A 24,973-nucleotide genomic window follows, 5' to 3' on the forward strand; every position below is an offset into this window, starting at 1 on the left:
GCACACGCATTCGAATCTTAGTAAAATGCTCTGCTCGTAAGTCGGTAAAGCCCTAGTGGTTTTACATCAGGTTTGCCTGTTTAACTATCTGGAGCTTTGAAATTAAGAGGCGACGTAGATATAGCTTCCGGTCATCTATCACGGGGGTATTATAGAACTCACGAATGAGCTGCATGAGGGCCCTGTGTACCATTGTATGACTTCCGGGCTTTGGCTGTAAGTACTGGTATTGAATTGTTAAGGATGGCACGTCAACCACTTGGCGAAGTATCCCCGGCGTTTGCTTTCGACGACGAGAAGTCTGATTAACCAGTCGCACTGGAAGGACGAAGTGACGACTTTGTGACACCATCGTAAGCTGGTTAGGTTTTGAACGCAATGGATTATCCATCGAGGAAAATATACATTTTCAGGGTGCTCAAGCAGATTATATCAATCGGCCTGCGCGGTTAAGCCCTAGCGATCATCGAAGTCAAATTGACTGCTTGAAACAACTCCATCTAGTACGGTGGGATTCTCTGTGCGTTTCTTTCCCAAGAGCAGTAAGTAACAATCTTCATCTTTGGCTAGAAGGTGAAATATGCGGTTATTAAAAGTCCAACCTTATTGATTACCGAACATCTAATTTATCAGAAAGGGAGACAGACAGTAAATATCTCAGAAGACTATGGTTTAAACCAACTGGATTGGTATTCACAATCAGCGTGGAAGGGTAGGTTTCGATAGATGCATTATTCCTATACGCATTCGTCCTTCACATTATTTTCTTCTTTTTCCCCCCCCTCGCTCTCCTCTTCTTATTCACTGTCATCTTCCTCATCGTCACTCTCATCAACATAATTCTTCCTAATATCCTCCATCCTCTCCTTAGTCATCCCGGCCAATTTCGTCGTCTTCTCATTCACCTTTCCCTCGCCGTTTTCATGAATATCCGCCAAACATTTTTCCCAATACTCCCACCTCTCTTCGCTGTAACAAACTCCCTTATACAACGGCCCCTTCAATCCGTCTCCTTCACTATTTTTCCCCCTAAATTTTCGGAACACCCAGACCCCGCTATGCAGCACCCACTCTGCATAAAGGGATACGTAACAGTCCAATCTGGGAGGATGCATTTCCCTCCAGAGTTGAGTTTCAAGACCCATGCGGAGTTCGTAGATCGGCATCCAGAACCAGGAAATCATGTCATGGGTGCCAAGGAGGCGAGCGGCGTAAGAGGTTAGATTGATGTATGCGGTGGCTTTCTCGGGGCTTGGAATTGTGTCATTGCCGAGGGACGCTATCGCCATGTTAGTCTCTGGCTTTTCTAGATATAAAAGGGGCGGGAAGGAGAGAAAGGGTGGAAGATCAGTTATACCCCGATAGAGCGGCGCTAGCTATTATGTTAGATTCAATATCTGTGACATAGGGAATTATGGAACTAACAGTCACAAAATTCTAACATTTCTTCCCCAATGAGAGGGAGGTCTGCCCATACCCGAGCCTCACCCTAACCAGTCAGTCGGTCAGTGTATCATTTTTATCGTCCTATCAGCAGCAAAAAGAGAAAAGAAAAGAAAAGGCAAAGAAAGGGAACATACCCCCCAAATAATCTCAACTGTGGATGGCAATTGACTCAACGCATCGACCAACTTCACCAAACGATCCTGAGACTCGTGATCAGACGGAATCTGCCTAGCAATATCCATAAAGAGATCCCATAAATTCGGAAGAAAAGCGCCAACAGGCTCAATTTTGACCCCCAAATCCGGTCGTTTTGCGGGGAGAAATTGGTCGATTCCTTTTGCTGCTGTTTCGGGCGCGGTTGTACTGTCGGGCTGAAGATATTCTTTTAGGATGGCGTAGATTTTTCGCTCCATGATCAGGTCAGGATCATCATCTTCGAGCTTGGGAATGGAAAGAGACAGCATCTTGATTGTCGGTTTGAAGTTGGGAAAATAATGAAGTGAAGTTGTAGGAGAGTGCGCGGAGTTCAGACATATAACTAGGAATGGTTAAGGCGGAAATCAGCCTTATTAGCCGCAGCTACTTGCTGACCTCTGTGCTCCTGGCACAGCAACATTATCATGTTTTTCTTTTTGTTTTTATTTCTCTTAGCACATATTTTTTTTATGATGATCATGGGGGCCGATTATAGAGGCAATGTATGAAGTAGTAAATTCTAAGGGGATCAACATGCTCTGTCAGTCTTCAGGCTGAACGCCTGTGTGCCTTATTTCGATATCTTAACTATTGCATATCAGCCTTGTTTCAGCTAATTGAAGATATATAGGGCCTCATGTCCTCTGGGTTTATATAATCATCAGTCTCGAATCATTTCCAACCATTGCCTCCTTGTCTACAATCAACGCAATTGCCAATCAAACACTGAACAAAATGTTCAGCAAATTTCCTCTTCTCCTTTGCCCTCCTCGCCAGATCTATATTTGCAGCCCCACTTGAAGCTCTTCAAGCCCGTGGAAAAGGAAAAGCAGCAGCCGTGGCCTCCAAAGTAAGTCTCCAAACACGGAACCCCGTCAACTTAGTACCCCAGCCAACCAGGTATCCCATCTTTTGCCTGAATGTGGTAAAGTCCCGTCTTGAAAACACTCTTGACATGAGCAAGATCAAAGATCAAATCAAAGATGTGCCCAAAACAGACAAATGAAAAGGCTGTTACCCGTACATTCATGAAGATTTCACCAATTTCCGCAGTCAGAACCTCCTCGACCCCTACTGCAAGGATAAGGATATGCTTGAATACCCGCTATTTGAGGATGGAAAATATGACTAATATGAATGAGAAGAATAAGTACCAGGAATCCGGATCATTCCGCGCTCTCTTCACGTTGAATGAGGATACTATTGTGGTACTATTGCGCATGATGGAACACTTAAAAATAAGAAGAAGAATACTGAGACCAATCAGTCAGCGCGGCATTTCATGTGTGCTCATACGACAATACCAAGGAAGAGTATGAAAAGAGGGTTAGCGAAGCCAAGGATGAAAGTGTTGGCAAGAAGGGAGGAAAGAAGGTTGACAGCAGCACAACCGGAAAGGGGAAGGGTGGAAAATAGGATCAGCAGATGCAAAATATACAACAGCCGGGGATTTCCTATTCTTTAAGAGTGTTTACTAGAGTTCGTCCGACAAATTGTCAATTCTATTTCTTGCCATGCTCATTTTACCCAGTCATGGATCTAGTTGTACCAAGAGTTAGATCATATAAAGCGCTAATATGGAAAATATCAGATATTATCTGTCCCTTCAACCCCCAAAACATTATTCTTCCAGGAAGGGACCAAAAGGCTTTCAGCATGTGCCAATGGTAATGTGTCACTGCAGAAAGGGCATAAGTAAACCTGCTTCAGCCGTCTGGATTGACCCTGAGTACGCCTGAGAATAAACAGCCTGAGATTGATAGCACATTGGAATACTTGTTTTCTTGTCTCCCCATTCTCGAGCGGTTGGATCGCGGTCCCCGTGGTACGGTGGAACACGCCGTATACTGACTGCACACGATCTTTTGGGTTTTAAGGCATAGAGAACAACATACAAGGCACACGGAGCATTGTCACTCCTATTAGATGCTGGCAACATTGTTTCCCAAGCATCGATCATTTGTTGCGAAAGGCTGAAAAGAAAATTTAGTCTGAAGACGAGGACTCCGAGAGTTTAGAGAAAAGATGGATCTATTTCACTCAGGACAATCAATATTGGACATTTTCTCGGATGAATCCATTCAAGTGAATTTGTATGCGGAGTTCAGAAGTACAGGAATACTCCAGGCAGAAATCAGCCTTATTTTACACGGCCATTTGTTGTTTCCCGCGTTATGTGTGTGCTTATACGTCCATTTCAAGGAGAAGTATGCTAACTACCAAGCTATAAGTTCTCTTTCCACGCAAAATACTGATAGGTGATATAAACTGTAAATAACGCGGCCATGAAAGCCCCCAGGCCGAATGTGGAAGAGTCATCCGCCGTGATCACCGCGTAGACAAATGACAATGATATTGATTGCAAGGAGTGTGATGAGTATCAACAATAGAAGGACGGTCCAGTTGAGACTCTCATTGACACGAATGCCCATCCAATGACACGCTGCCCACTGTGCCCTGGCTGTCGAACTAATTGATCACGAATCTTCTTGGGAAACATAGTTATCCGGAACTTGTCAGTGTGAGGTCCGGGCTTGAGCAAGTGCGGTAATGGAATATTGGCGAGTTCAACGTTATCCACTGGGACAGGCTCGTAAATGTACCTCCCTTTTTGGACCTCGTCTTCTGGTGGAAACTCTTTTGTCTTAAACCAGCTTGGGCAGCAGTCCATCCCGATAGGAATTAGTTGAAACTGGAAGATTAGCCCGAACGTGTTTATTCCTTGGAAAGGAGCAGCTGAGCACTTACTCGGACAAAGTCTCCTGATGAAACTTTGTGAATGCGTGTTCGATGAAGGGCATGGCTTAGCATCGAAAAGAATCTCAAGGAGCTCGGTAGCGATGGGAGCTTTGGTAGCCGTGCTGAAATTCTATTCAACGCGTTGTGAACGCATGTTGGGATCGTTTTTGAAATCCCCCACTCATGTTCATCGCGAATTCTCCGATATTCTTGGCGAATTTGTTGAAACAGGTATTGGTCACTGCTAAAAGAACTAACATCGATATGGACAACGGATGTTGAATTTTTCGTGTTGACACATAGAAGAAGGTAATGAGGATCGTGAGTCTGGAATATAATACTGTCAGATTGGTTGTTTCCAAGCTGCGATGACTGTGAAGGTTGACAATTTGGAATGCTGTGTTGTGCTTCAGCCCTGACTTATGTCGAGCCGGTACTGGGATTTAAGTGTGCTTGAGGTGGACGTCCTGGTTGAGTTGAACTGGGCTGTTCATGTGATTTGGTCCTGACGGCAATGGTACTGTTAAAGAGCCTCTGTCGGAATCTCTGAAATCCACCGGGAGATAGTTCCCTGACATCAAGGTGTGAAAATTCGCCGCAGCCCTGTATGGACGTTAAGTGAAGTTCGTAATGTGAGAATTAGGGGGATAACCTACGCAAGTATAGAAAATCCTCCGGTAACCGGCTGCTGGTGGGGAGTAGGCATTCATGATTCGGAGCCACCATGATGGCCGCATAGTCATTTTGTCTAGACCTATAGAATAGCCAACCTGTACGTTCGACGGGTCAAATTCGGTATCGTGTTGAGGAGCTATAAGCATGTCAGCAGCCATATTTCCTGCCCTATGTTGACATCTAATCCAGTGGGTGTGAGGTGGTACCTTCTTCGATCTCGACCGCATCCTCTTCTATCTTGTCATTTTGGCCCCTGTCATTCCTCCTATCAAGTTTAAGCCAAGCTCGAAATTCTTCGCGCAAGTGTAAAAATGCCGGGGCCAATGTCATAAATTCCTTCACTTCCTCGAGGGTACGAAGAGCAGGCTCAGAGCTTTCCGACCCATCCGAATCGCTTTCATCGGAGATGTCGTGATCTTCGGTCTGGTCCAGAACCTCAGCGTGCTGTTCTCTGTGATCATTTTTTTGTAACTCAAGCCACTTGTTGACCTGTGTTAAATTTGGTACTTCTATATCTAGACCTCGCAGCTCATGGAAGTCTTCGTCATCACGTTTCAGCTCTCTTCCCATTTCAACTACTGTTCGACGTGCAGACCTTCGAACAAACTGTGCTGATTGACGTTGCATTTCATTCGACGCTTCACCGTCCAGGCTCTGACCATATCTCTTCAAGAAGCGAGCAAAGTTTCTTTGGAATTTGTCGAGACCAACTTTTGTAATAGCCGTTGGATAAAGAAGCATCAACTCCGCGTCAGTCAGAAGTAAGTTGGCAAATTAATAGATAGCGACAGAAAGGACTTCACTCAGGGAGGATTGATATGATGGAAGCGAATCTGCAGAGAATATACTTGCAATATCGTCTTGGTCAGATAATGAGTTCCTGCCATCATATTCAGAGTCCAAATACAAACTCTGCAGTCTGTACGTATTTTCTGCTCCTTGCATTTCGAAGAGCTTTACTATGGATAAATGGCCGTTCTGTGTTGCATATGACAATGGTGTCTTATTGTGGATGTCTTCAGAATAGGAATAATCACTGCCGTTCTCCAATAACAACTGCACGGCGACCGCATGTCACAGTCATCACAAGTGTCGGAAATGTCGTTGACATGAATATAGTCGCTGAGATATAAACGGTCTGTCTGGGTAGGACGTTTGAATTTGGCAGCTAGGGCTCGGTTGGATATTTTCAACCCAGTAAGGAACTTGGAAACTCGACTCTCCTTCATCTCGTGATTTGCTCGTACTTTAGAAAGTGTCATTAAGACAATCCGGGGTGGCATTGTGGTTATGCCAGTTTGCTGAAAACTGCCATCATGCGACGGTTTGCGATAATCATATTGCACCACACCCCCATGTGTACCAATGAGTATGCCAACCACAATATTACCCAGCCGAATATCCAAACCTTTGGTCGTTACTCCTCCTCCAATACTAACCAACAGACCAAAGCGAATAGCAGGGAAACTAGACAGTAGTCGGAGGACTAAATCAGGAGGGGTTATAAAACTATTAGGACCTGCAACTACAATGTTGTGTCCTCCAATGTTTCCAAGAATATAGGCGTTGTCATCTCCTGGATGTAAAGGTAGGCCTTCGTGGGTCTCATCGAGCATGAGCTCTACAGCCGCCATTTCCAGCGGCAAAGCGCCACTCATATACACAATGGCCATGCTAGCATCCTTCATCGGCAATCTCTGAGCGCAAATTTTTAAGCTTTTCTCAACGGTGGCCTGCAGAATTCTCCGATCTCACTCAAGCTGTCGATTAGTGATTCCCTGAGCCTGATCCCTCTCATGAGCAGGACAGGGACGGAGTCGCCAGCATGGTGTCTTCGCGGCTTCTTAATTGGTGAGGAGAGTCATGTAGTCGAAACTAAACACCAAGCGACGGGTCTCACAGTGTGATAGCGTGACATCCATGGGGGTTGAATACGCTTGGGGGAAGAGAGATAGAAATTATGCAATCCGTCGTTCGCGAGTTTTCAATCGCCCGCTCTCAGTATGTCCCAGTTATATATCATAGAAAGTACACATCGTTTGCATCATATATAGGTGATAGTTGTAGGAAGAAACAATCGGACAAGCACGAGCAGTGGTATCACTCGGGACCAGAAGAAACTTTGAATCATATGTCTGGACTCGAATCATTGTGCTATGGCCCACCATCTCAGACAATCTGATCCCGTCAGACGACGAAGGTTTCGAGAGTTTGAACGACGGATAAGTTTGTTCCATTCAGGTCTATTAATACCGAACTCTACCATTGGCCAATCTCAAGACCATTTCCCAGCAACATTGACACTTTCCACAACCCCCTGCTCTTCATCCTGACTCTGACTCTCACTTCTAGTTTCATTCTTATCATGCTCAATGGGAGTATGTCTCTGAATAACCAGCCAAGTAGGCAACACCGCGAGTCCTAGTCACACTAATTAATACATCTTTCTCAAATATTAACGGACAGACACATACCAAGAAGAATTGTATTCACGGCTAGGGGAACTCTGCCTCCATACCAGTCCCGGGTGTTAAGTCCGAATGAGACGGCTTGGGAGAAACTCTCTTGGCCACGGAGGATACCGGAAAGGCGAGCTGACTAGTTAGCCTTTTGTAAGTATACTTGGTATTGTCTGTTTTTGACATACATAACTCGGAAATATTATCAGTCATCGTCGAAATGAGGTAGTACAGCCAGTTCTGCAGTGCTTGTTGGGAGAATTCTATACAGTATTGATCAGCAATTAATTAAATACCAAATTTGGATATGGGGGGTTAGGACTCACGCCAAAGTAGAATGACAAAAAGACCCTTAACAAAGCCCTTATCGGACCAGTCATATACAGGTGAGATCGCGGTAAATTGCTCTTGAACCACCCAGCCGTACACCCACACGATGATATGCACGATGATCACGTAAAAGTAACTAAACCAATTAGTTTGTATCGTACAGCTACGGAATGTAGTTAACTAACCTGTAGATAATCCGTTGCTTGATCGAAATGCCTCGGTAATCCAAAAATCGACTGATAATTCCGGATGAGAAGAGGTTTGCGAAGTTGGCTTGGACCAATGTCAGTACGACTGTCAAATAAGGTGATAGAAATGCTGAAACATACAGACAAATCCAATCAAAGCACGAGCTCGAACACCGAAGTAGTATGTTTCGAAGTCTAGTCAAATCAGTCTTGTCCGCGGCAAAGAAAAGGGTCAAATGCGTACTTGAGCTATATTGGTTAAAATAACCGGCCCAGAATACTGGTAACAGTAGAAGAACCTCCTTTCGCATCGACAGCTTGAAAAGCTCTCGCATCTCAGCACGCAATGAATTCTGGATAACGATCTTGACTTTGCTTCCATCATTGCGTTGGACTTTCTCCGGTGGCGATAGGAAGAGTGCTAGAGGGACCGAAACACATTGCAATGCAACGAAGATGAGATATGTCTCTGTATATTATTAGCATCAGTAAGTACGAAGACTGAGAGATGTTGTCAACGTACTTGGATCGACCTTTCCCTTGCTCTTTGCATTCGCAGAACTGTATCTGTAAGTATTCATTCGCAGCGGTATTTCATTACGAAGAGAACTCACTTATTTTTTCCAAGCACAATGGCACCGCCCAGTATAGGACCACCCGTGCGGAACCAAAGCCAGATGCTATCTCTGTTAGTTACCTCTTCACACTGTGTATACGGGAAGGAACTCACTTCATGTATCTACCGCGTTTGGCTGGTTCCGGATATCCTAGGGCAACAGCGCCTTCGGAGGCCCAGAAAAGACCGGCACTATTTTGTGAGATTCTGCCATAAAGGGACTTAGGGTAGGACATCACTTACGACAATCCACAAGCCACTGCTCCGACAAGAACGAACCATTCATTTCCCTGGTAGCTATTAGTATCCTATCCCCATCACCATTGGACAAACATGTATGCATACATAGCGGTTGTTCGTATACAATGCAGCCCTATGCACCATTAGCATGTCATACTCAATGAAACTTCCCGAGTACAGAGTACATACGAATAAATCGGATATCCAACCGCTCCCAGCAACAAGGTCCAATTCAATCCAATCCGGTTGGCAATTGGTCCACCGAACAGACACAGAAAGCCCACTTGACTATGTCAGCACTATACATATATCTTGAGCATCAGGACAACGACATACTCAGTCCAAAAACCAATGCATTCGCCGCATTAATCAAAAACGGCGATTCCGCACCTCCGGCACCTAATGAATTCATTGCATTCCATAGACCTGGGGCCATGAATCCCACACCACCGATGACGAAGGCATTGAAGAGGGTGGTGTGGTACCATGTTCGTTTCGGCGTTGGTTGTGTTGAGGCATTATCAGTATCGGACGATGCTGAGACGGGGATGTCTTTTGTCATTGTGTTGGTCTAGCACAATATATCTGACCGAGAGAGATATCGCATTCAGAGGGGAATGTTAACGCTACATAGGGTCTCTATATATGATTTCTGCATGTCAAACCCTCATCGAATGGCGAAATGACGTGCTTAATATAACAACGAGGTCCATGCACTAAGAGGGTAAGATTCCAATTGACTTTCGGGCTGGACCGCCGGACATTCTAGGCCTCGCTTGCGTCGTGCTGAACTTCCACGAGGAATGTTCCCTGTAAGGAACGTATTTGGTGTTTCTAGTATCGCAGGGTGGTTCGATTAAGGTTTATGCCTCAGGCAGTTATTACGGAACATTATCGGTCCGTCATGTCTGAGATATCCGGAGGCCGGAGACGAAGGCTGCCTGATACAATTCAAGTGATTCCAATTTATTGAGACGCCGGCGCGGCTGTATATCCAAAATGGCACAAACACAATTAATCCTCCTGCCGGCGGACATCATGGAATCCCAATTATCCACAGTCGACCTCCTCACGGCCATGTTCCCATCTCCAGGAGAGCTTGACATTCCAGAATCCACAACTCAATGCATTGAAAAACTCCGGGATTCGTGCCAAGATCCAGCCTCGGAGCCTACAGGAATCCCCTCAAGCCTATTGCTCGCTGTATGTTTACCAATTGCAGATGGTGAGAAGAAGATCCAAGTCAACATCTCAATTCCATTGCAATGCGAGGATCCGGCGATTGACCAACCACCATCAATAAATTACTCGCTACGACAACCAGAATGGATGTCCAAAGCCGAGGTTGCTGGGTTAGTTACCGCAATGCCCCAGGGTGACCTGTTCGGTGCATTTGAATACATCCAAGAAGAAGCCCTCCGCTTTCTTGAAACCCAGCAGCAGGCTTTGACCTCCGAGACCGAGGCCATCACAGATAAAAGTGGACCAATCGTGAGAGTATGGTTTTATTTTCCGTCGCTATCGACTCGGGAAAAGAGGGATGATATGGTCAACAACGCACCAGGGTATTCGCTCACAGGGTTTGTGTTGGCGGGTAAACCGGGCGTGTTGTGTCTGGAGGGTGCGTCGGTGGATGTTGATGCTTATATGAGTTTCATTAAGACACATTCGTGGGGGGATATCCCCAGTCATCAGAAAAAAGTCAGCGAGAGATTTCGCGAGACTGAAGTTCAGAGGGTGTTCTCGAGGATGGAGGAGATTACGGATTCTCTGGGTGAACGAGGGGGGAAGAGGGCTAATAGGGGTGATATGCAGGCTTTGGAGGCGTGGTTGCAGGATAGAGGGTTGCAAGAAGCATTTGACAACGTGATATTTTAAGTGCGTGGAGTCACGATGAATGTATCGTTCTCTTGTAAATAATTGGTAGAGAGTACTAATTCCTGTATATATAGAGAACACGGCTTGAACGCTGCCCTCTGACATAAAATGCTGCCTTGCTGAATTTTAAGCAGCAAAACAAAAGGCAAAAAAATGCTCGCACTCGGATTCGAACCGAGGATCTCATCATTACTAGTGATGCGCTTTACCAACTAAGCCATGCGAGCTGATTGGTTGCTTAGAGTTAAAAGCTTTGCTCTATGAGTTAATAATGAGAAATAGGCCAGCGTTCGCCTAACATTACCACCACCACAGGCTCCATCAACAATTTCAAGATGACCACCGTTTATCGGGACATGTACAAGGAATATAAACACCCAGAAAGGGCGGCGTTGGTGGGAGAGTTGTTGCAGAATCTGGGAATCCCCGAGGCACCGTCAGACGTTGAAATTCAGGCTCTGCTGTGGCTTGGTAATATCGACGTTCTAAGGCGATTACTGAAACGGCAAGACGTGTTCGGCAGAGGACGGCAGAGGCTAGAAGAGGGGGACAAAAAGTACAAGACTTTGGAAGAGGACACAGAAGGGGAGATGGAAGAAGAGACGGAAGATGAAGAGGATGACGATGACGAGGAAGGAGTCGAAGAGGAAGAGGAAGAGAAAGAGCACGAGACGGACATCGAAGAAAGCTCTGTTGATGGCGACAGCGAATTTGAAATGGATAAGCTAGATTGCAACTTGATGGCTACCTCATTGGCAGGCGGCATCAGAGGAATCAAGTTGTCTGAAACCTGTATGTCGGTTTATTTGACTTCCACAGTTATGTGAACCGGTGCTAATAATGTTGGATTTCTAGGGACAGCCGGATTACCCCAGTTCGCAAACCCCGTCGAGGATCAGCATAGGTGCCGCGACCTTACCGTCCAGGACACAGAGGCAGAGGACCAGGTAGGTGCAATTCCCCCAGTACCATAGACGTGTCCACACTGATCAATCCAGGCTCATACCAGAGATAAAGAGCGCTGTATAATAACCGGAACAGGCGGTCCGCTGAACATCACTCACATATACCCACCAAGTCTGATTCCACATACTGAATCCACCAGTATGGTGGGCTTCTGGTCTGTTCTAAAATGCTTCTGGCCGAGGAAGAAGGTTAATTCTTGGAAAGGCGCTGTTCTTGATCAAAAAGGTACAGAGAGCCTCGCCAATATGCTAACTCTCAGTCCCACAGTCCGTAAACAGTGGGAGAAGTGTTATCTAGCTCTCAAACCCATCATCATTTCGAAGAAGAGGCGGAGACTGACCTTGGAGTTTCATTGGCTTTGACCGAGACGCCAAGGCAGTTGATGGGAAGACTTTAGTGTACCTTGGTGCATCTACAGACTGCTTTACTGATTTTGATACTCCTGGGGAGGACATCAAGTTGTGAAACTGCCTGACGGAGACGAAGATAACCTCCGGGCAGAGGATCATAATAAGAACAGATGACCAGCGAAAACGGCCGCTTCCATTGTTCAAATTGCTGGAGTTGCAGTGGTACTTGCAGCGTGTTGCTGCCCTAAATGATGGTTATGATGATAATAACGATGACGCCACCGCAAGCGACAGTGATGACTACTATATGTGGGAAGGAAGTGATAGCGGAGGGGAATATTACGACTGATCCCTATGGTTGCTGGATATGATAGCTCGAGTATGTACCTTGTAGGGATAGATAATAGATAATTACAGTCAGATATTGTTGTGCGTGCCGGATATGCCGTGGGCTGTATCACCTCCCCGGTTTTGCAATCATACAGCTTGACTCTTCTTCTCCCAGGTGTAGCGAGGTTTCCTGGCATGTCAGGGGGGGTATTCATGTATTCTTCGGGCCTTCCAGCATCTGGCAACCAAAAGAACTGCACTTTCATCGTTTTCTGGTCATCGGAGATCTCAATATGTTTGAGTGCATAGAGCCCTGCGTCCCAGTACAAATGGGCATTGGAGGACGTCGTTATGATGTTGTCATACCGTTGCGTGAGGCTTCCCCGTTCGACTGTCTCTCTCCACGCGTTGACCTTGGCATCCGATACGCAACAGGAAACCAAATCCCAGAATGCAAACCCGTAGGCGTCATCATCACCGAAAATATAAGTAGACTCGAGAAAGGCACCAGTACGCTCCATAAAGCATCTTCCGTCATCCCATGAGAAGCTCTACAGATGAGTGAGTGACGATTCCCAGCAATATCTTGCTCTAAGGATTAGGAGCATACCTTAGCCTCCGCTCTTCTCATGGCTTTATGATCCTTTCGGGGGTATCTGCTCCATCTGTCTTTCTGGCGCTCGTCGTCTAGTTCTTCACCATTCTTGAAGATACGCTTCACTGACGGATGAAAAGTAATCAGAAACTGTCACGCAATGGGATGGATTTTAGAGACTTATGACCCTTGAAAGTCCTGTGCGGAGAGAGTATTTGCAACTGAAGGGCCTCAGTGTCAGGGTTGCTCACCATCTCCTGTAGACGGTCCAGATCGCACAACCACAATATGGCTCTTGACAGCGCAGGAATCGGGGCATCCTTCAACCCGAGCTTTTCCTCGAGCTGCGAAACCAAACGGACGCGATTTGGCCGGTAGAGTGCCACATCCATATTCGCGGCTCGTGGTGGGTGTAGGATGACGGGGTGTATGAGAGGAGAGATTTCGAAAGCAGAAGCTGGGATAAAATCGAAGTATAAGGAAACAGGCCAAGTCAGAACGACAGGGGAAATAAGGAGTAAGTGAGAACTGGACTGGCACACGATCGATGAATAAAAGCGGATGGGGAAAACAGAAGGGTGAGGTTGAAGGAAAGAAGAACGGAGTGAGTGAGACTGAGATGAGAGAAAGAGAAAGAGAAAATTAGGAGAAATGTGCGTTGGCTTCCCATTTGGGAGCACTAGGACTCAAACCTATTGAGCATCAAGTAAATAAGCCTCACCAAAAGGACACGAATAAACGTTACTGAATCTCCAAGTCATAACATCAAAAGAGAACAGCGTATTTTCTCTATTTCTGAGAAGCTCTGGGCTCAACTACATTGGCCATTTAATGTTATTATATGAGCATTTAATTTCTCATAAGTTAGCTATCTAAATACAGGAATACAAATGGTAGCAATATTAAGCATACAAAGGATAGGGTCAGTAATTATCCAGAGACTTTAGCATATTCCAGATGCCACAGGACGTTGACCGGCCAGTAGTGTAAGAAGAATCGTCCTCGTAATCCTCTAACTCGCCATCGACGTATCCCATAAGGCCCGCCAGAACAGAGAGCCGACGAAGAAACCAATCCATCTCCAGCAGGTACCACGATGGAAGGGGCCTCTCCTCCGGATCATCAGTTACCAGGGTGATAATGTGACCAGAGACAATTTTCCTTTCGATCCTGCAGTCCCATAGTTTTATATCATCACCTGGAGTGCCGAGATCTTCTGGTAAATCTGGGCGTGAAGTAATGTATTCCATGTCAAGGGGCGGAGCCGGCAGCCAGAAGAATTGGACCTTCATTGATGTACTATCTTCTGATAGTTCAATAGGTTTCAAAGCGAAGAGGTAATCTCGCCAGTAAGCAGCAACACTGGGGCTCATGGAAAGCAAATTGTCGCATCTCTCAGCCAATCCGCCCTGTTCAACGGCTTTCTTCCACGCGTTGAGTTTGTATTTCGACACGCAATGCGAAAGCATCTCCCAAAAAAAAGGGTCGCTCTGAGCCGTGGGGACTTGAGCAATGTAAGTTGCATCGGCTGGCTGTCCTGCCTTGGTGACAAAACACCGATTGTCGTCCCGCACAGAGCACTGAGTTATGAGTTAGCAGCGTCTTGGTTGGAGACTTGACGGATGGTGAAAGCATACCTGATCCGCTGCATTTTCTCCAGCTTCACAGGTGTCTAAAGGTTCTGCGGACGGCCATTTTCCTGAATCATTATCCTCATCAAGCTTTGGTCGCTCGGACGGCGATGGTTGCTCCTCGGAATCGGGGTGGTCACGCTTGGTTGAAGTGGATGTTGACTCCAGGTCATCCGGAAAGGCTAACACTGTTTGGGTAAGAGAAAATTAGCATTTATCTACAATGGTGTTGACTTTGGAAACGTACGATCCTCAAAAGGCTCTGGGTATAGGAACATGGACTTTGCGGAAACGGTGTCTGGGTTATCGATCAACTCCTGCAGACGATCTAGGTCTGCAAACCACAACATAGCCCATGACAGGCGGGGGATCATGGTTTCCTCAAAGCTAAGTTTCTTTTCCAGCTCGGTAATCAGCTGAGTCCGATAGGACTGGTCGAATTCGGGGGCGATGCTCATTTTTGCGGTGGGCTATCGGGTCTGATCGAAGGGAAAATGTAAGTAACTTGGTGGAATAGATACTTGGTGAAGGAAATTGACCAAGGTAGAACTGCTGGCGAGATGACAGATTATATAGAGAAGGAAGAACTTTCTCGGACTCCAAATTAGGAAACTCGGGGAGGTCCAGACAGTCGTCTTGATGACGGGTAGTCAGAAAAACCCAGGTCAGTCAACCACGGAATAAAAGTTATCAATCCCTTTCATTTTGACCATCTAATTGGCTGCTCACTCCTTAATATCACTCAGAGCACTGATGTCCTTCCACTCTTCCACTGATGCCTGCACCTGCGACGCAGCCTTAGAAATTTCAGCGCTCGCATCACTCCCCAAAGGAAGCAATTCAGGCAGCTCTTTCCCTTCCGCCACTCCAGACGACGTGACAACATAATAGATTATCTGAGCGCCCTTCACAGGATCTCCCAACTGCGCACCATTAAACGCCGCGAAATTAGACTCGATCGTTGCATTCAGATCCGCATATGCATCGACACGACTGCTCTTATCAGTCCCAGCAATATTGGCAGATGGGTCCAACAACCCCGTGCGGAAGAATCCAGGCTCGACTAGGCAGTGACGAATACCAAACTGAGCGACCTCACCAGCAAGTCCAATCGTCAGCCAACGAAGAGCAGCCTTGGACGCGTTATACAAGTTGCAACCTGACATGGGGTACCACGCTGCCATGGAGCCGATGGTGACGAGAGTGCCGGTACCTTTTTCGCGGAGATGTGGTAGGAGGGCACGGTAGAGGTTGAGGGGGCCGAGAGTGTTGGCTTGGAATTGGCGCAGGGTGTTTCCTGGGGAGACTTCTTCGAGAAGGCCGGTTTGGACGTATGCGGCGTTGTTGACGACGATGTCGACGGTGCCATAGATAGCGAGGATATTTTTGATGGCGGATTGGATCTTGTCCAGAGGTTCGTTTTGGTCGATGTGGACTGGCTTCACGTTATCTGAGGCCAGGGAGGCTAGTTTCTCGGGGTTTCGCGAGGCAGCGAGTACACGACCACCGTTGGCGGCGATGATCTTGACGAGTTCAAGACCAAAGCCGGAGGAAGCGCCGGTGACGAGCCAGACTTGAGGCATGTTGGACGAAGGACAATACGATTTATCGTTGATGTGGTAGATGTCTGTCTGGGTTTTCTACTGATACAGCTTGGGTTTATATGTTTATGAGTACGACACGCAAACAGACCTACCTACATACGATCGAACAGTCTATCACGGTCTATCACAGCCCTGCATGAGCAACCAACCGAACAGAGAAAGAATGAGACAAAAAAAACATGCCGCTGCCTGGAAGGATGCATTGTTATCTCGGACTTTGCGGACTTACATAGCGAGCATATCAAGTCGTTGAGTCATGTCCCCATTGATACATGCATTTTTATTTGCTCTTAAGAGCGGTCCTGAGTCGATTGGTCGTCGTGGCTCCGGTATCCCCGATGCGACCAACAGCCATACATGATCGCGACTGAATCTACCTAGGCATGCATCTCAACACGGCGTTGCATACTTGGGATGTCCGTCCAGTAATGTATCGAAAGTTGGCAGCGCTGCAGTTCAAATTGGCCGCTTAGCTCAATGGTAGAGTGTTGCTCTCCTAGGTTTGGATCCAAGCAATGGTTGCGGGTTCGACCCCCGTGGTGGTCATGTTTTTGTTTTTATATTTTTGAACTCTTTGAAATGTTCAATTCAACTGTTTCAACACCTGAAAGACTGCTACAACTTCCCCCGGACATCGACAAGTCCTCGTTCGACCTCCTCCAATTCCGCCAAAAGCACACCCTCAGCCACGTCTTCCTCATCCTCTTCCATTTCAAACACCCATTTCACCGTTCCAGCACGCGGGCTCCGAACTTCCAGTTCCATTTTCATCTGCTTTACGAAAGCGACAACCTGGTCCTTCGAAATATGGTCTCCTTCGGATACCAGGACCTCGATCAACTTTCCTGATAGCGGAAGCACGATATGCGCCGGATTCCTGGGATCCCCGCGTCGATGGGATGAAGACACAAGGGCCGATGCTGAGGTCGAGGTGGATTCCAATTGCATCCGGTACAGAATAGTAGATTCAGCTGGTGTGGTGTATTCGATCTCTGCCGTCAATGAGGACGGGAATTCGTTACGCAGGACACGCGAAAGTTGCAAGTGATGTCGGGTTTCTTGTTCATTCTGAGAAGACCCCTTCTGGGTAGGTTCAAGGGTGATGGACCATGCATCTCCTTTTCGGAATAAATGGTTTGATGACGGCATGGAAATGCCCTGGCTCGCTGGGGAAGATGGTGAACGTTCTTTCAGCAAAGATGCAGAGACCATCTCACCAAACTGAATTATTTGCCCCAGATTCGATCCTAGCCATTGTGTGTCAATTGCTCCGGCCATAAAATCATCATGAGCCACAATCCCCCGCAAGAGGTTAATGTTTGTAGTGACGCCTGCAATCCTCGTGTCTGCTAATACGCGTTGTGCTTTTCGGACGATTGCTTCCCAGTTCGATGCGGTGACGATGATTTTTGCCAGGAGGTTATCAAAGTTCGAGCCCACGATCAAGGGTGAAGAACCAGTGTCGATATGGGTGTCAACTCGAGTTCCATGGCCGCTAGGAACGAAAAAGTCCGTGATCTTTCCAATCCCGAGAGAGAAGTTGTTATTTGGATCCTCCGCGCATAGTCGGAGTTGGATCGAAATCGATCTTGGAGGAGGGTCTTTAGGGTCGACGTAATCCAGTCCTAGTTGATGAAGAGAGTGGCCCTGAGCAAGCAGGAGTTGTGTTTGCACCAGATCGACACCGGTGATATTCTCAGTGATAGTATGTTCGACCTGCAGTCGCGGGTTGATTTCGAGAAAATAGAATTCGGACTCATTCACCAAGAATTCGAAGGTTCCAAGGGACCGATAGCGAATTGTCTTTGCAATCTTCAATGCTGCATCAATTACCCGACTCACAACGTCTCTCTTCCTTAATAACACTGGTGCACACTCGACGACCTTCTGGAACCGGCGTTGGATACTGCAATCTCTTTCCCAAAGATGCCGAACATTGCTTGTCCCATCACCAACCACCTGAACCTCGACATGACGAAATCCATCCACAGCAGCTTTCTCAACAAACACCGTTCGCGACGGCGACTCTCCAATCGCACGATCCATGGCATTATCAAGCTCCCCATCATTCCGCACCAGCCGAATCCCTCGACCCCCACCTCCATCAACAGCCTTGATCATCACCGGGAATCCGACCTCCTGCACAAACGACCTAATCTCGTTCAAATCAGCCGTAGGCCTCGTCAGCGCTTTCAACACCGGAACACCACATTGCTCCGCCAACTCCTTCGCCTGGAGCTTATCCCCCGTCCTCGCGAGTGTTTCCCACCCAGGCCCAATAACAACCGCCCCAGCATCCTCCCACATACGCTGTGCGAAATCTGCGCTTTCGCTGAGAAACCCGTAGCCTGGATGTACGGCGTCAATGGAATGTCGTTTGACAAGATCAACTAGTAGAGCGATATCTAGATAGGCCCCGGCGGAGGGGATCTCCAACGCGTGGTGTGGTCGAGCAACATTGCAATGCGACCGGTCATCTGGTGTGTGGAGTGCGAATGTTTCAATTGATGGGGAAAGTTCGCGTGCGGCTTGGATGATGCGCACGGCTATTTCGCCTCTGTTGGATGTTAGTATTGGTTGCTTGGTGGGTGGTTTAGTGGCATACCTGTTTGCGACCAGGAGTCGCTTTATGGGTCGTTGTGGTGTCATTGTTTGGCATGGATAGCTTCAATCCTAGGATATTCTACAAGATTGTGTATATCAATGACCCAGAGTATAAATTTGGAAAGAGATAGCATCGACTACCCCGTGGGGTATCTTAGGGGACCTCGGACCTCGGAACGTGGAGATGTCTACATCAACGCTCAACATCACCTTCACCAAACATCGAAATACATAGATCGCAACAAAAACAAACAACAATGCCAGACGACGACACCTCAACCAAGGGAGACTTATCCCAAAAAGCCAACGAGCGACTCACCAAACTCTCCTCGCACATAAAACCAAAACCCAACCAAAAGTCCAAATCTAAAAACACCCCAAACCTCCCAGCAGACTACTCAGACATCCTCTCCCAAATCAACATTCTCCGCGAAATAGCCTCGACCCCAAACACAAACAACAGAGGCTACATCCGCCAAAAACAAGCCGGCAAACTCTGGGTCCGCGAACGCATCAACCAACTCCTAGACACCGACACCTTCGAAGAAATCGGGTCTATATCAGGAACAGTAAAATGGCGCAAAACCGGCCCCATGCGCGAAACGCCAGAGTCTTTCGTCCCTAGTAATAACGTCCAAGGGACGGGCAAGCTCCGGGGGCGCAAGGTATTACTTACAGTGGACGATTTTAGTATCCGCGGTGGACACGCGGATGGGTCGACGGCGGAGAAGACGATTTATTTGGAGAAGTTGGCTGTTGCGTTGAAGCTGCCTGTTGTTAAGTTGGTGGATGGGAGTTCGGGGGGTGGGAGTGTGACGACTATTAGGAAGGAGGGGTGGAGTTATTTGCCGCATTTGCCTATGTATCAGCATGTTGTGAGGCAGTTGAATATGGGGATTCCGAATTTGGGGGCTGTTGTTGGGCCTGCTGTGCGTCTACATCCTCTCTACTACAGATTGGTTGGTTGTGAAGCTGACGGTTGCAGATTGGTTTGGGAGCAGCTCGCGTTGTGTCCTGTCACTTCTCGGTTATGGCAGCGGATATCGGAGCATTGTTCAATGCAGGACCCAAGGTGGTCGAAGGAGCGACCTTTGAAGAAGGACTTGATTTCCAGGATCTGGGAGGACCAATGGTTCACTGCACGAACGGGACCATCGACAACCTAGCCGCCAACGAGGCTGAATGCTACGAGCAGCTACGTACGGTACTGAGCTATCTACCTAATACCGGCACTGACGCACCTCCTGTAATTGCATGCGAAGACTCGGAAGATCGCGAGGACCTAGAATTGCGCCAGATTATCCCCCGTCGGGCCGCTCGCATGTATAATCCACGCACAATCATCATGAGCGTGGTGGATCGCGGCTCGTGGTTCGAGATCGGACCTCTCTGGGGTAGAACGGCGATCGGAGGACTCGCGCGACTAGGTGGTCGACCGGTAGGTGTGGTTTCATTGAACTGCGAAGTAAATGGTGGTGCATTGGACGCAGCTGGGAGTCAGAAATTGACCCGATTGCTGAAACTGTGCGACGTGATGAATTTGCCCATTTTGCAATTCATCGACGTTCGTAAGTACTCTCAATACCCTGGTTTTATGATATGCTAACGAAGCAGCCGGCTACGCCATCGGCACCATCGCCGAACGAAGCGCCACAATGCGCTGGGGCGTCGAACTCGCCAAAACTTACTACACAACCACAACCCCCATCTTCAACGTGATCACCCGACGCGTCTTTGGCGTCGCAGGCGGGGTCATGATCGGTTCCCGCGACCCAGTAATGCAAGTTGCCTGGCCGTCCGGGCAATGGGGATCACTCCCCTTGGACGGGGGTATTGAAGTTGGACACCGGCATGAGTTGCGCGAGGCGGAGAAGGTGGGTAAGAAGGAGGAGAGATATCGGGAGCTGGAAGAGGAGTATTTACGGTTGATGAATCCGGTACGGACGGCGAATGCGTTTGGGGTGGAGGAGATGATTGATCCGAAGGATACGAGAGGGGTTTGTTGTCGGTGGGCGGGGGATATGTATGGGGGGTTGATGAGGGAGAGGTTGGGGGATAGGGCGATTGGGAAGATTCGGCCTGTTTTTGCTTGATATATTTATGTCGTGCCCATGTCGCATTCGCATCCTGGTGTAGATATATTTCCGTACAACACGGAGCGCATGGATTTTTCAAATGGGAGTCTCAATTGTGAAACATAAACCATAGTAAAGGCATCTATTGAACGTTATTTAGTTCTCGAATCTGGATCTAACCTAGCACTATTGACATTATTGCCCATAATCCCCAATAGTGCGGATCCTTCCGGAAACGGCAATTCTCTAGATCCAGCGGTTCAGCCTCAACTTTATCCCATCTTCCCTCTCCAATTTTTCTCCCTCTACCTGTCACATTCACATGCATCCCCAATGTTCAAGTCGCGTTCAGATGCGCCCAAAAATGGCGTCAAGCTACCCCCATGGCTCGACCATTTCAACGCCCGCGATCTGCAGACGCTTTTTCGCTGCTCCGTCGCGGCATGGGTGGCGACCTTGTTGATATTCATCGGCCCTTCACTGGCCACCATCGGCCAAGCGACGTTTTTTGCCTGGTGCGCGTCTATATCTCCCAATTTGTGATCGCAATATTAACATGTAGTATTCAGCCTGGTCATCTTCATCGCCCCGCCCTCGGGAATCGTCTTCGTCTTCATGCTCGCCACTATCACCATGCTGCTCGGGATATGTCTCTCTTGGGCATGGGGCGTTATCGCGATGAAGGCGGCGCTCGCGGCGCGACCTCAATCAGACACGCAGGCGCGGTTGCAGGCGTTGCAGCAGGCTGTTGTTTCTCGTGCGAACGCGACGGGGGAGCCTGCGGCTGCTATTCAGCAGGAGCTCATTTTTGATGGGTTTATGCTTGATGCGCGCGTGACGGTGATTTATTTTGTGATGATTTGCTTGTTCATTTATTTCTTGGTAGGTTTTCTTTTCCCTGTCAGATCCTGCATGCGCGTGCTAAAATGGAATAGGCACGCTTGCGCGCGAAGAATCCCAAGTTCGCGCTGGTTCAGGTGTTTGGGACGATTATTTCTGACCTGTTTCTGGTCATTGCGCCCATGTTGCCGTCGTTTTCAGGCACATTGCCAAAGACTCTGATTGAACCGGCGGCCATTGGTGTCGGATTAGGTCTGGCGTCGTCGATTCTATTCTTTCCACAGTCTACTTCGTCTACGGTTTTGCTGGGGATGGAGAAGGTCATTCAACTTGCTAAAAGCCCTGTGGACTATACGCAGTCTAGTCTTTCCAAAGAAAGCGATGATTACTCGCTTGAGGATCTCGTCAAGATCAAAGGGCAGATTATCGCAGCTTACAAGGCCATGGAACCGGCGATCGGGTTTCTACCGTTAGACTTTTCAATTGGCCGCTGGAGTGCGGAGGATATCAAGAGTCTCCAGAAGCCTGTGCGGAATACGCTGCTGTCAAGTTTGTCTCTGTTGGAGTTCCATATCGCGCGAGTGGGCGGACACGCCAAACTGCAGAAACTGAAGGAGACATCTTTTGAAAAACAGGATATTGATGAAAAGGGATTACGGGAGGTTGGACTACGCCAAATGACTGACAGCCTTGAACTTGTGCAGGCCATACAAAGCCCCGAGCACGAAAGTCTTCGATCGGAGAACATTCGGACACTAAAACAAACCAGCTCGGAGATCCTTCCTGCCTGCCTGGATGCTGTGACGACAATTGTGGACTGTATTCACCTCGTCAACAAGAATCGCTGGCTTCCTTCACGGTCTCGTGAAAAGTACGAGAAGCTCCTTGACGAGGGTCCGAAAGTCTTGGAGACTCTCCGCAAAACGCGAACTTCATTTGCAACTAACACTACCGAAGCCTTGATTCAGACTCATGGGGCGATCTTTGATGAAGAGGGAAACCTGAAGCCGGTGGATACCTTGGTGGGCCATTCCGTCCGGGGAATCATGACGGGCATGGTCTTCGAAGAACGCATGCTTTCAGTAACCGATGCACTGGTTAGGTTACTGGCGCATACCCTGACACTCCTGCGGGAACGTCCAAAGACACGACTTTGGTTCCCCACGAGTCTCCGATACGCCGCAGCGTGGATTTTCCAAAAGAATGCTGTTGCTCCTATTCCCGAAGAACAAGCCCCTGTGACAGATCCCGACGATAACGCAACTTCAGTCGATGAAGCGCAGCTACTACTTCGAATCAGTCGGGGCTATCGACCGCGCCAGCGGAACGGCTTCGCAAAAGCTGTCCTGGGAACGTACCACTGGTTCATCAGTGCTGAAGGCATGTATGCGCTGCGTATGGTTATCGTGACCATTGCCCTGGGCATTCCTGCCGTGATTCCTAGCAGTGCGGGCTTCTACTACCGCGAAAAGGGATTGTGGGGATTGATTATGGCGCAGACAACAATGTTGGTGTACATGGCAGACTTCGCCTTTTCAGCTGTCTGCCGGACAATCGGGACCGTTGTTGGTGGTCTCCTGGGTTTGGTGGCGTGGTATATCGGGTCGGGTCATGGACCAGGTAATCCGTATGGATTGGCGGCTATCACCGCGGCCATTATTGTAGTGTTGATGTGGGGTCGACTGTTCTTTTCTCCGGCTCTACTGCAAGCGGTTATCATGTGTGCTGCAACGTTTGTATTGACTGTTGGCTACAGCTACGACGATACGTGAGTACTGTCTATCCTCTTACAACTTACGAACAGCAACTAACGGATGATAGACACATCCCCCAATACGGCAACCCAGGTGTCGGCTACAACGTCTTCTGGCGCCGTCTCGTCCTCGTCCTCGTCGGCATCACAGCAGCAACCATCGTCCAATTATTCCCCCGTCCGCCATCCGCAACCCGACACATCTCCCATTCCCTCTCCAACACCCTCCGTTCCCTGTCCGATCACTACGCCCTTCTACTCACCTGCTGGGGCCACCCGGAACACCGTGAAACCGGCCAGATTGCGGAAAAAATCTCCATCGATCTCGCTGAGGTGCTCACCACCCTTACCGGTCCTATTGCTCTTCTCCGCTTCGAGTTCTCATCTTCCCGTTTTGACTCCCAGACCCTGCACCAGGTCCAATCCCTCTGCCATGAGCTAAACCAGAACCTGGGGAGGTTGCTCTTCCTCTCCGGCTCCCTACCACTGGACTTGCAAACCCGCTTCGCGCATAGCTTCGGCATCCTCGATCATCGACAGATCGGTGATGCTATGGCCGTCCTGGGTGTCGTAGAGCAAGCCCTCAAGACCGGTGACGCACTACCAGAGGTACTCCCAACACCACTGCTCAAACGATCGTATGAATACTGGATGCAGCGCTCGGGAGGGTTCAAGCTAGGCGTGGACTTGGTCCGGGACGAGAATTATCGCAAGTATTGTGTGGCTGTTAGTTCGTATGTGCGATTCCTGGGTGTTGTAGATGAGTTGGTGCTTGTTGTTAAGAAGACGTTGGGCGAGGTGCATGTTGTTAGCCGGGAGGTTTGGAATGTATAGTATAGCTATGTTTGTATATAGCTTTGCAAAATGATAATATTTAACCAGGACTATAAAGTCTACTCGTTACTTGCAGCGACAGAACCTAACACCCATTAGCGAACATCCAACCCAAATATGAACAGTAAAACTCACGGAACAGCAGCCTCTACCTCACACTTTGGCTTCATACCACCAGCGCACTGCAACCATTAGCCACCACATCCTTCTCCCATCACTTAGCTCAAAAACGAAAGGGGGCATAAGACGTACCGACAAAAATTGACAATCCATATCCGAGCCACACTTCTCAAGATCCGACCCCGGGCCAACAAAACGGTTCGTTCGCTCGTCGACGGGTTCGATGATTATCGGGCCGATGCCGTTGTTGGAGGGGAGGGCGCGCGCGGTTGTTAGGGTTAGAGTGAGGGTGATAAGGTAGAGGGCGTTGAGTCTCATTTTCGCTTTTTTTTGTTTCCTTTGAGAATCGGGTTGATTGTGGTTTGCTTGGAAGTGACCGGATAGAGGGACTTGGTAGGGGGTATGTATAGGGGATAAAGATGGAGATGGAGGGGGGTTAAATGGTATTTGGATGTTATAGGTCATATGCAGGGTTGCCTATACTATATCTTTGACTAACTATAGC

General features: G+C 48.1%; 13 protein-coding genes and 2 non-coding genes across 15 annotated transcripts; 5 read left to right on the forward strand and 10 right to left on the reverse strand.

The window, feature by feature from the left end:
* Positions 1-614: 614 nt before the first annotated feature.
* Positions 615-1,922, reverse strand: ASPGLDRAFT_56809 (DUF3632 domain-containing protein). The gene is made up of 4 exons (XM_022548214.1): positions 1,581-1,922; positions 1,426-1,489; positions 1,358-1,372; positions 615-1,279 (listed from the first exon to the last, which is right to left on the reverse strand). The coding sequence occupies exons 1-4, from the start codon at positions 1,908-1,910 to the stop codon at positions 798-800; spliced, it is 891 nt and encodes a 296-aa protein (XP_022402088.1). The 5' UTR covers positions 1,911-1,922; the 3' UTR covers positions 615-797.
* A 1,900-nt stretch (positions 1,923-3,822) lies between these two features.
* On the reverse strand, positions 3,823-4,501 carry ASPGLDRAFT_1346818 (uncharacterized protein). Its single transcript, XM_022541316.1, has 2 exons — positions 4,390-4,501; positions 3,823-4,333 (listed from the first exon to the last, which is right to left on the reverse strand). The coding sequence occupies exons 1-2, from the start codon at positions 4,450-4,452 to the stop codon at positions 4,022-4,024; spliced, it is 375 nt and encodes a 124-aa protein (XP_022402089.1). The 5' UTR covers positions 4,453-4,501; the 3' UTR covers positions 3,823-4,021.
* Positions 4,502-6,014: 1,513 nt separating this feature from the next.
* Positions 6,015-6,713, reverse strand: ASPGLDRAFT_123717 (uncharacterized protein; the record flags this gene model as incomplete). The annotated part of the gene is made up of 1 exon (XM_022540423.1): positions 6,015-6,713. The coding sequence occupies one exon, from the start codon at positions 6,711-6,713 to the stop codon at positions 6,015-6,017; it is 699 nt and encodes a 232-aa protein (XP_022402090.1).
* Positions 6,714-7,330: 617 nt separating this feature from the next.
* Positions 7,331-9,450, reverse strand: ASPGLDRAFT_123992 (uncharacterized protein; the record flags this gene model as incomplete). The annotated part of the gene is made up of 14 exons (XM_022540448.1): positions 7,331-7,476; positions 7,530-7,649; positions 7,703-7,777; positions 7,841-7,980; positions 8,030-8,117; positions 8,174-8,227; positions 8,277-8,501; positions 8,556-8,593; positions 8,647-8,712; positions 8,763-8,840; positions 8,892-8,938; positions 8,994-9,021; positions 9,078-9,171; positions 9,225-9,450. The coding sequence occupies 14 exons, from the start codon at positions 9,448-9,450 to the stop codon at positions 7,331-7,333; spliced, it is 1,425 nt and encodes a 474-aa protein (XP_022402091.1).
* Positions 9,451-9,861: 411 nt separating this feature from the next.
* Positions 9,862-10,926, forward strand: ASPGLDRAFT_45362 (DUF1115 domain protein). Its single transcript, XM_022546223.1, has one exon. The coding sequence runs from the start codon at positions 9,888-9,890 to the stop codon at positions 10,764-10,766; it is 879 nt and encodes a 292-aa protein (XP_022402092.1). The 5' UTR covers positions 9,862-9,887; the 3' UTR covers positions 10,767-10,926.
* On the reverse strand, positions 10,921-10,993 carry ASPGLDRAFT_t76. The gene has a single exon. It is a non-coding gene; the product is annotated as a tRNA-Thr (tRNA).
* A 233-nt stretch (positions 10,994-11,226) lies between these two features.
* On the forward strand, positions 11,227-12,457 carry ASPGLDRAFT_1346842 (uncharacterized protein). The gene is made up of 4 exons (XM_022541317.1): positions 11,227-11,248; positions 11,300-11,558; positions 11,622-11,713; positions 11,765-12,457. Exons 2-4 carry the CDS (start codon positions 11,357-11,359, stop codon positions 12,092-12,094), a joined length of 624 nt encoding a protein of 207 aa, XP_022402093.1. The 5' UTR covers positions 11,227-11,248; positions 11,300-11,356; the 3' UTR covers positions 12,095-12,457.
* Positions 12,458-12,559: 102 nt separating this feature from the next.
* On the reverse strand, positions 12,560-13,399 carry ASPGLDRAFT_34199 (uncharacterized protein; the record flags this gene model as incomplete). Its single annotated transcript, XM_022544403.1, has 4 exons — positions 12,560-12,602; positions 12,659-12,963; positions 13,023-13,132; positions 13,195-13,399. The coding sequence occupies 4 exons, from the start codon at positions 13,397-13,399 to the stop codon at positions 12,560-12,562; spliced, it is 663 nt and encodes a 220-aa protein (XP_022402094.1).
* Positions 13,400-13,902: 503 nt separating this feature from the next.
* Positions 13,903-15,096, reverse strand: ASPGLDRAFT_81141 (uncharacterized protein; the record flags this gene model as incomplete). The annotated part of the gene is made up of 3 exons (XM_022550100.1): positions 13,903-14,587; positions 14,645-14,826; positions 14,886-15,096. 3 exons carry the CDS (start codon positions 15,094-15,096, stop codon positions 13,931-13,933), a joined length of 1,050 nt encoding a protein of 349 aa, XP_022402095.1. The 3' UTR covers positions 13,903-13,930.
* Positions 15,097-15,192: 96 nt separating this feature from the next.
* ASPGLDRAFT_45364 (SDR family oxidoreductase) lies at positions 15,193-16,243 on the reverse strand. Its single transcript, XM_022546224.1, has one exon. It carries the CDS (start codon positions 16,219-16,221, stop codon positions 15,364-15,366), a length of 858 nt encoding a protein of 285 aa, XP_022402096.1. The 5' UTR covers positions 16,222-16,243; the 3' UTR covers positions 15,193-15,363.
* A 462-nt stretch (positions 16,244-16,705) lies between these two features.
* ASPGLDRAFT_t72 lies at positions 16,706-16,788 on the forward strand. Its single transcript has one exon. It is a non-coding gene; the product is annotated as a tRNA-Arg (tRNA).
* A 69-nt stretch (positions 16,789-16,857) lies between these two features.
* Positions 16,858-18,891, reverse strand: ASPGLDRAFT_65428 (putative pyruvate carboxylase; the record flags this gene model as incomplete). The annotated part of the gene is made up of 2 exons (XM_022548894.1): positions 16,858-18,799; positions 18,848-18,891. 2 exons carry the CDS (start codon positions 18,889-18,891, stop codon positions 16,858-16,860), a joined length of 1,986 nt encoding a protein of 661 aa, XP_022402097.1.
* A 171-nt stretch (positions 18,892-19,062) lies between these two features.
* Positions 19,063-21,061, forward strand: ASPGLDRAFT_146633 (acyl-CoA carboxylase subunit beta). The gene is made up of 3 exons (XM_022541890.1): positions 19,063-19,775; positions 19,832-20,414; positions 20,461-21,061. The coding sequence occupies exons 1-3, from the start codon at positions 19,104-19,106 to the stop codon at positions 20,937-20,939; spliced, it is 1,734 nt and encodes a 577-aa protein (XP_022402098.1). The 5' UTR covers positions 19,063-19,103; the 3' UTR covers positions 20,940-21,061.
* Positions 21,062-21,254: 193 nt separating this feature from the next.
* ASPGLDRAFT_168498 (uncharacterized protein) lies at positions 21,255-24,412 on the forward strand (the record flags this gene model as incomplete). Its single annotated transcript, XM_022542672.1, has 4 exons — positions 21,255-21,436; positions 21,491-21,803; positions 21,857-23,529; positions 23,583-24,412. 4 exons carry the CDS (start codon positions 21,255-21,257, stop codon positions 24,346-24,348), a joined length of 2,934 nt encoding a protein of 977 aa, XP_022402099.1. The 3' UTR covers positions 24,349-24,412.
* Positions 24,385-24,860, reverse strand: ASPGLDRAFT_45367 (uncharacterized protein). The gene is made up of 3 exons (XM_022546225.1): positions 24,601-24,860; positions 24,484-24,530; positions 24,385-24,433 (listed from the first exon to the last, which is right to left on the reverse strand). The coding sequence occupies exons 1-3, from the start codon at positions 24,784-24,786 to the stop codon at positions 24,415-24,417; spliced, it is 252 nt and encodes an 83-aa protein (XP_022402100.1). The 5' UTR covers positions 24,787-24,860; the 3' UTR covers positions 24,385-24,414.
* Positions 24,861-24,973: the final 113 nt, after the last annotated feature.

Source organism: Aspergillus glaucus (assembly GCF_001890805.1).
Source record: "Aspergillus glaucus CBS 516.65 unplaced genomic scaffold ASPGLscaffold_7, whole genome shotgun sequence".
NCBI lineage: Eukaryota > Fungi > Ascomycota > Eurotiomycetes > Eurotiales > Aspergillaceae > Aspergillus > Aspergillus glaucus.

Excerpts from the sequence above, each read along its gene's own strand:
- ASPGLDRAFT_146633 (XM_022541890.1), top strand. The coding sequence starts at position 19,104 with ATGCCAGACGACGACACCTCAACCAAGGGAGACTTATCCCAAAAAGCC. Across the intron at positions 19,776-19,831 it reads GGGCTGTTGTTGGGCCTGCT|ATTGGTTTGGGAGCAGCTCG; the intron begins GTGCGTCTACAT and ends TGACGGTTGCAG. Across the intron at positions 20,415-20,460 it reads TTTGCAATTCATCGACGTTC|CCGGCTACGCCATCGGCACC; the intron begins GTAAGTACTCTC and ends CTAACGAAGCAG.
- ASPGLDRAFT_1346842 (XM_022541317.1), top strand. The coding sequence starts at position 11,357 with ATGGAAGAAGAGACGGAAGATGAAGAGGATGACGATGACGAGGAAGGA. Across the intron at positions 11,559-11,621 it reads AATCAAGTTGTCTGAAACCT|GGACAGCCGGATTACCCCAG; the intron begins GTATGTCGGTTT and ends TTGGATTTCTAG. Across the intron at positions 11,714-11,764 it reads ACACAGAGGCAGAGGACCAG|GCTCATACCAGAGATAAAGA; the intron begins GTAGGTGCAATT and ends TGATCAATCCAG.
- ASPGLDRAFT_45367 (XM_022546225.1), bottom strand. The coding sequence starts at position 24,786 with ATGAGACTCAACGCCCTCTACCTTATCACCCTCACTCTAACCCTAACA. Across the intron at positions 24,531-24,600 it reads TGGATTGTCAATTTTTGTCG|TGCGCTGGTGGTATGAAGCC; the intron begins GTACGTCTTATG and ends TAATGGTTGCAG.
- ASPGLDRAFT_1346818 (XM_022541316.1), bottom strand. The coding sequence starts at position 4,452 with ATGCTAAGCCATGCCCTTCATCGAACACGCATTCACAAAGTTTCATCA. Across the intron at positions 4,334-4,389 it reads CATCAGGAGACTTTGTCCGA|TTTCAACTAATTCCTATCGG; the intron begins GTAAGTGCTCAG and ends CTAATCTTCCAG.
- ASPGLDRAFT_56809 (XM_022548214.1), bottom strand. The coding sequence starts at position 1,910 with ATGCTGTCTCTTTCCATTCCCAAGCTCGAAGATGATGATCCTGACCTG. Across the intron at positions 1,490-1,580 it reads CAGTTGAGATTATTTGGGGG|GGTGAGGCTCGGGTATGGGC; the intron begins GTATGTTCCCTT and ends CTGACTGGTTAG.
- ASPGLDRAFT_45364 (XM_022546224.1), bottom strand. The coding sequence starts at position 16,221 with ATGCCTCAAGTCTGGCTCGTCACCGGCGCTTCCTCCGGCTTTGGTCTT.
- ASPGLDRAFT_45362 (XM_022546223.1), top strand. The coding sequence starts at position 9,888 with ATGGCACAAACACAATTAATCCTCCTGCCGGCGGACATCATGGAATCC.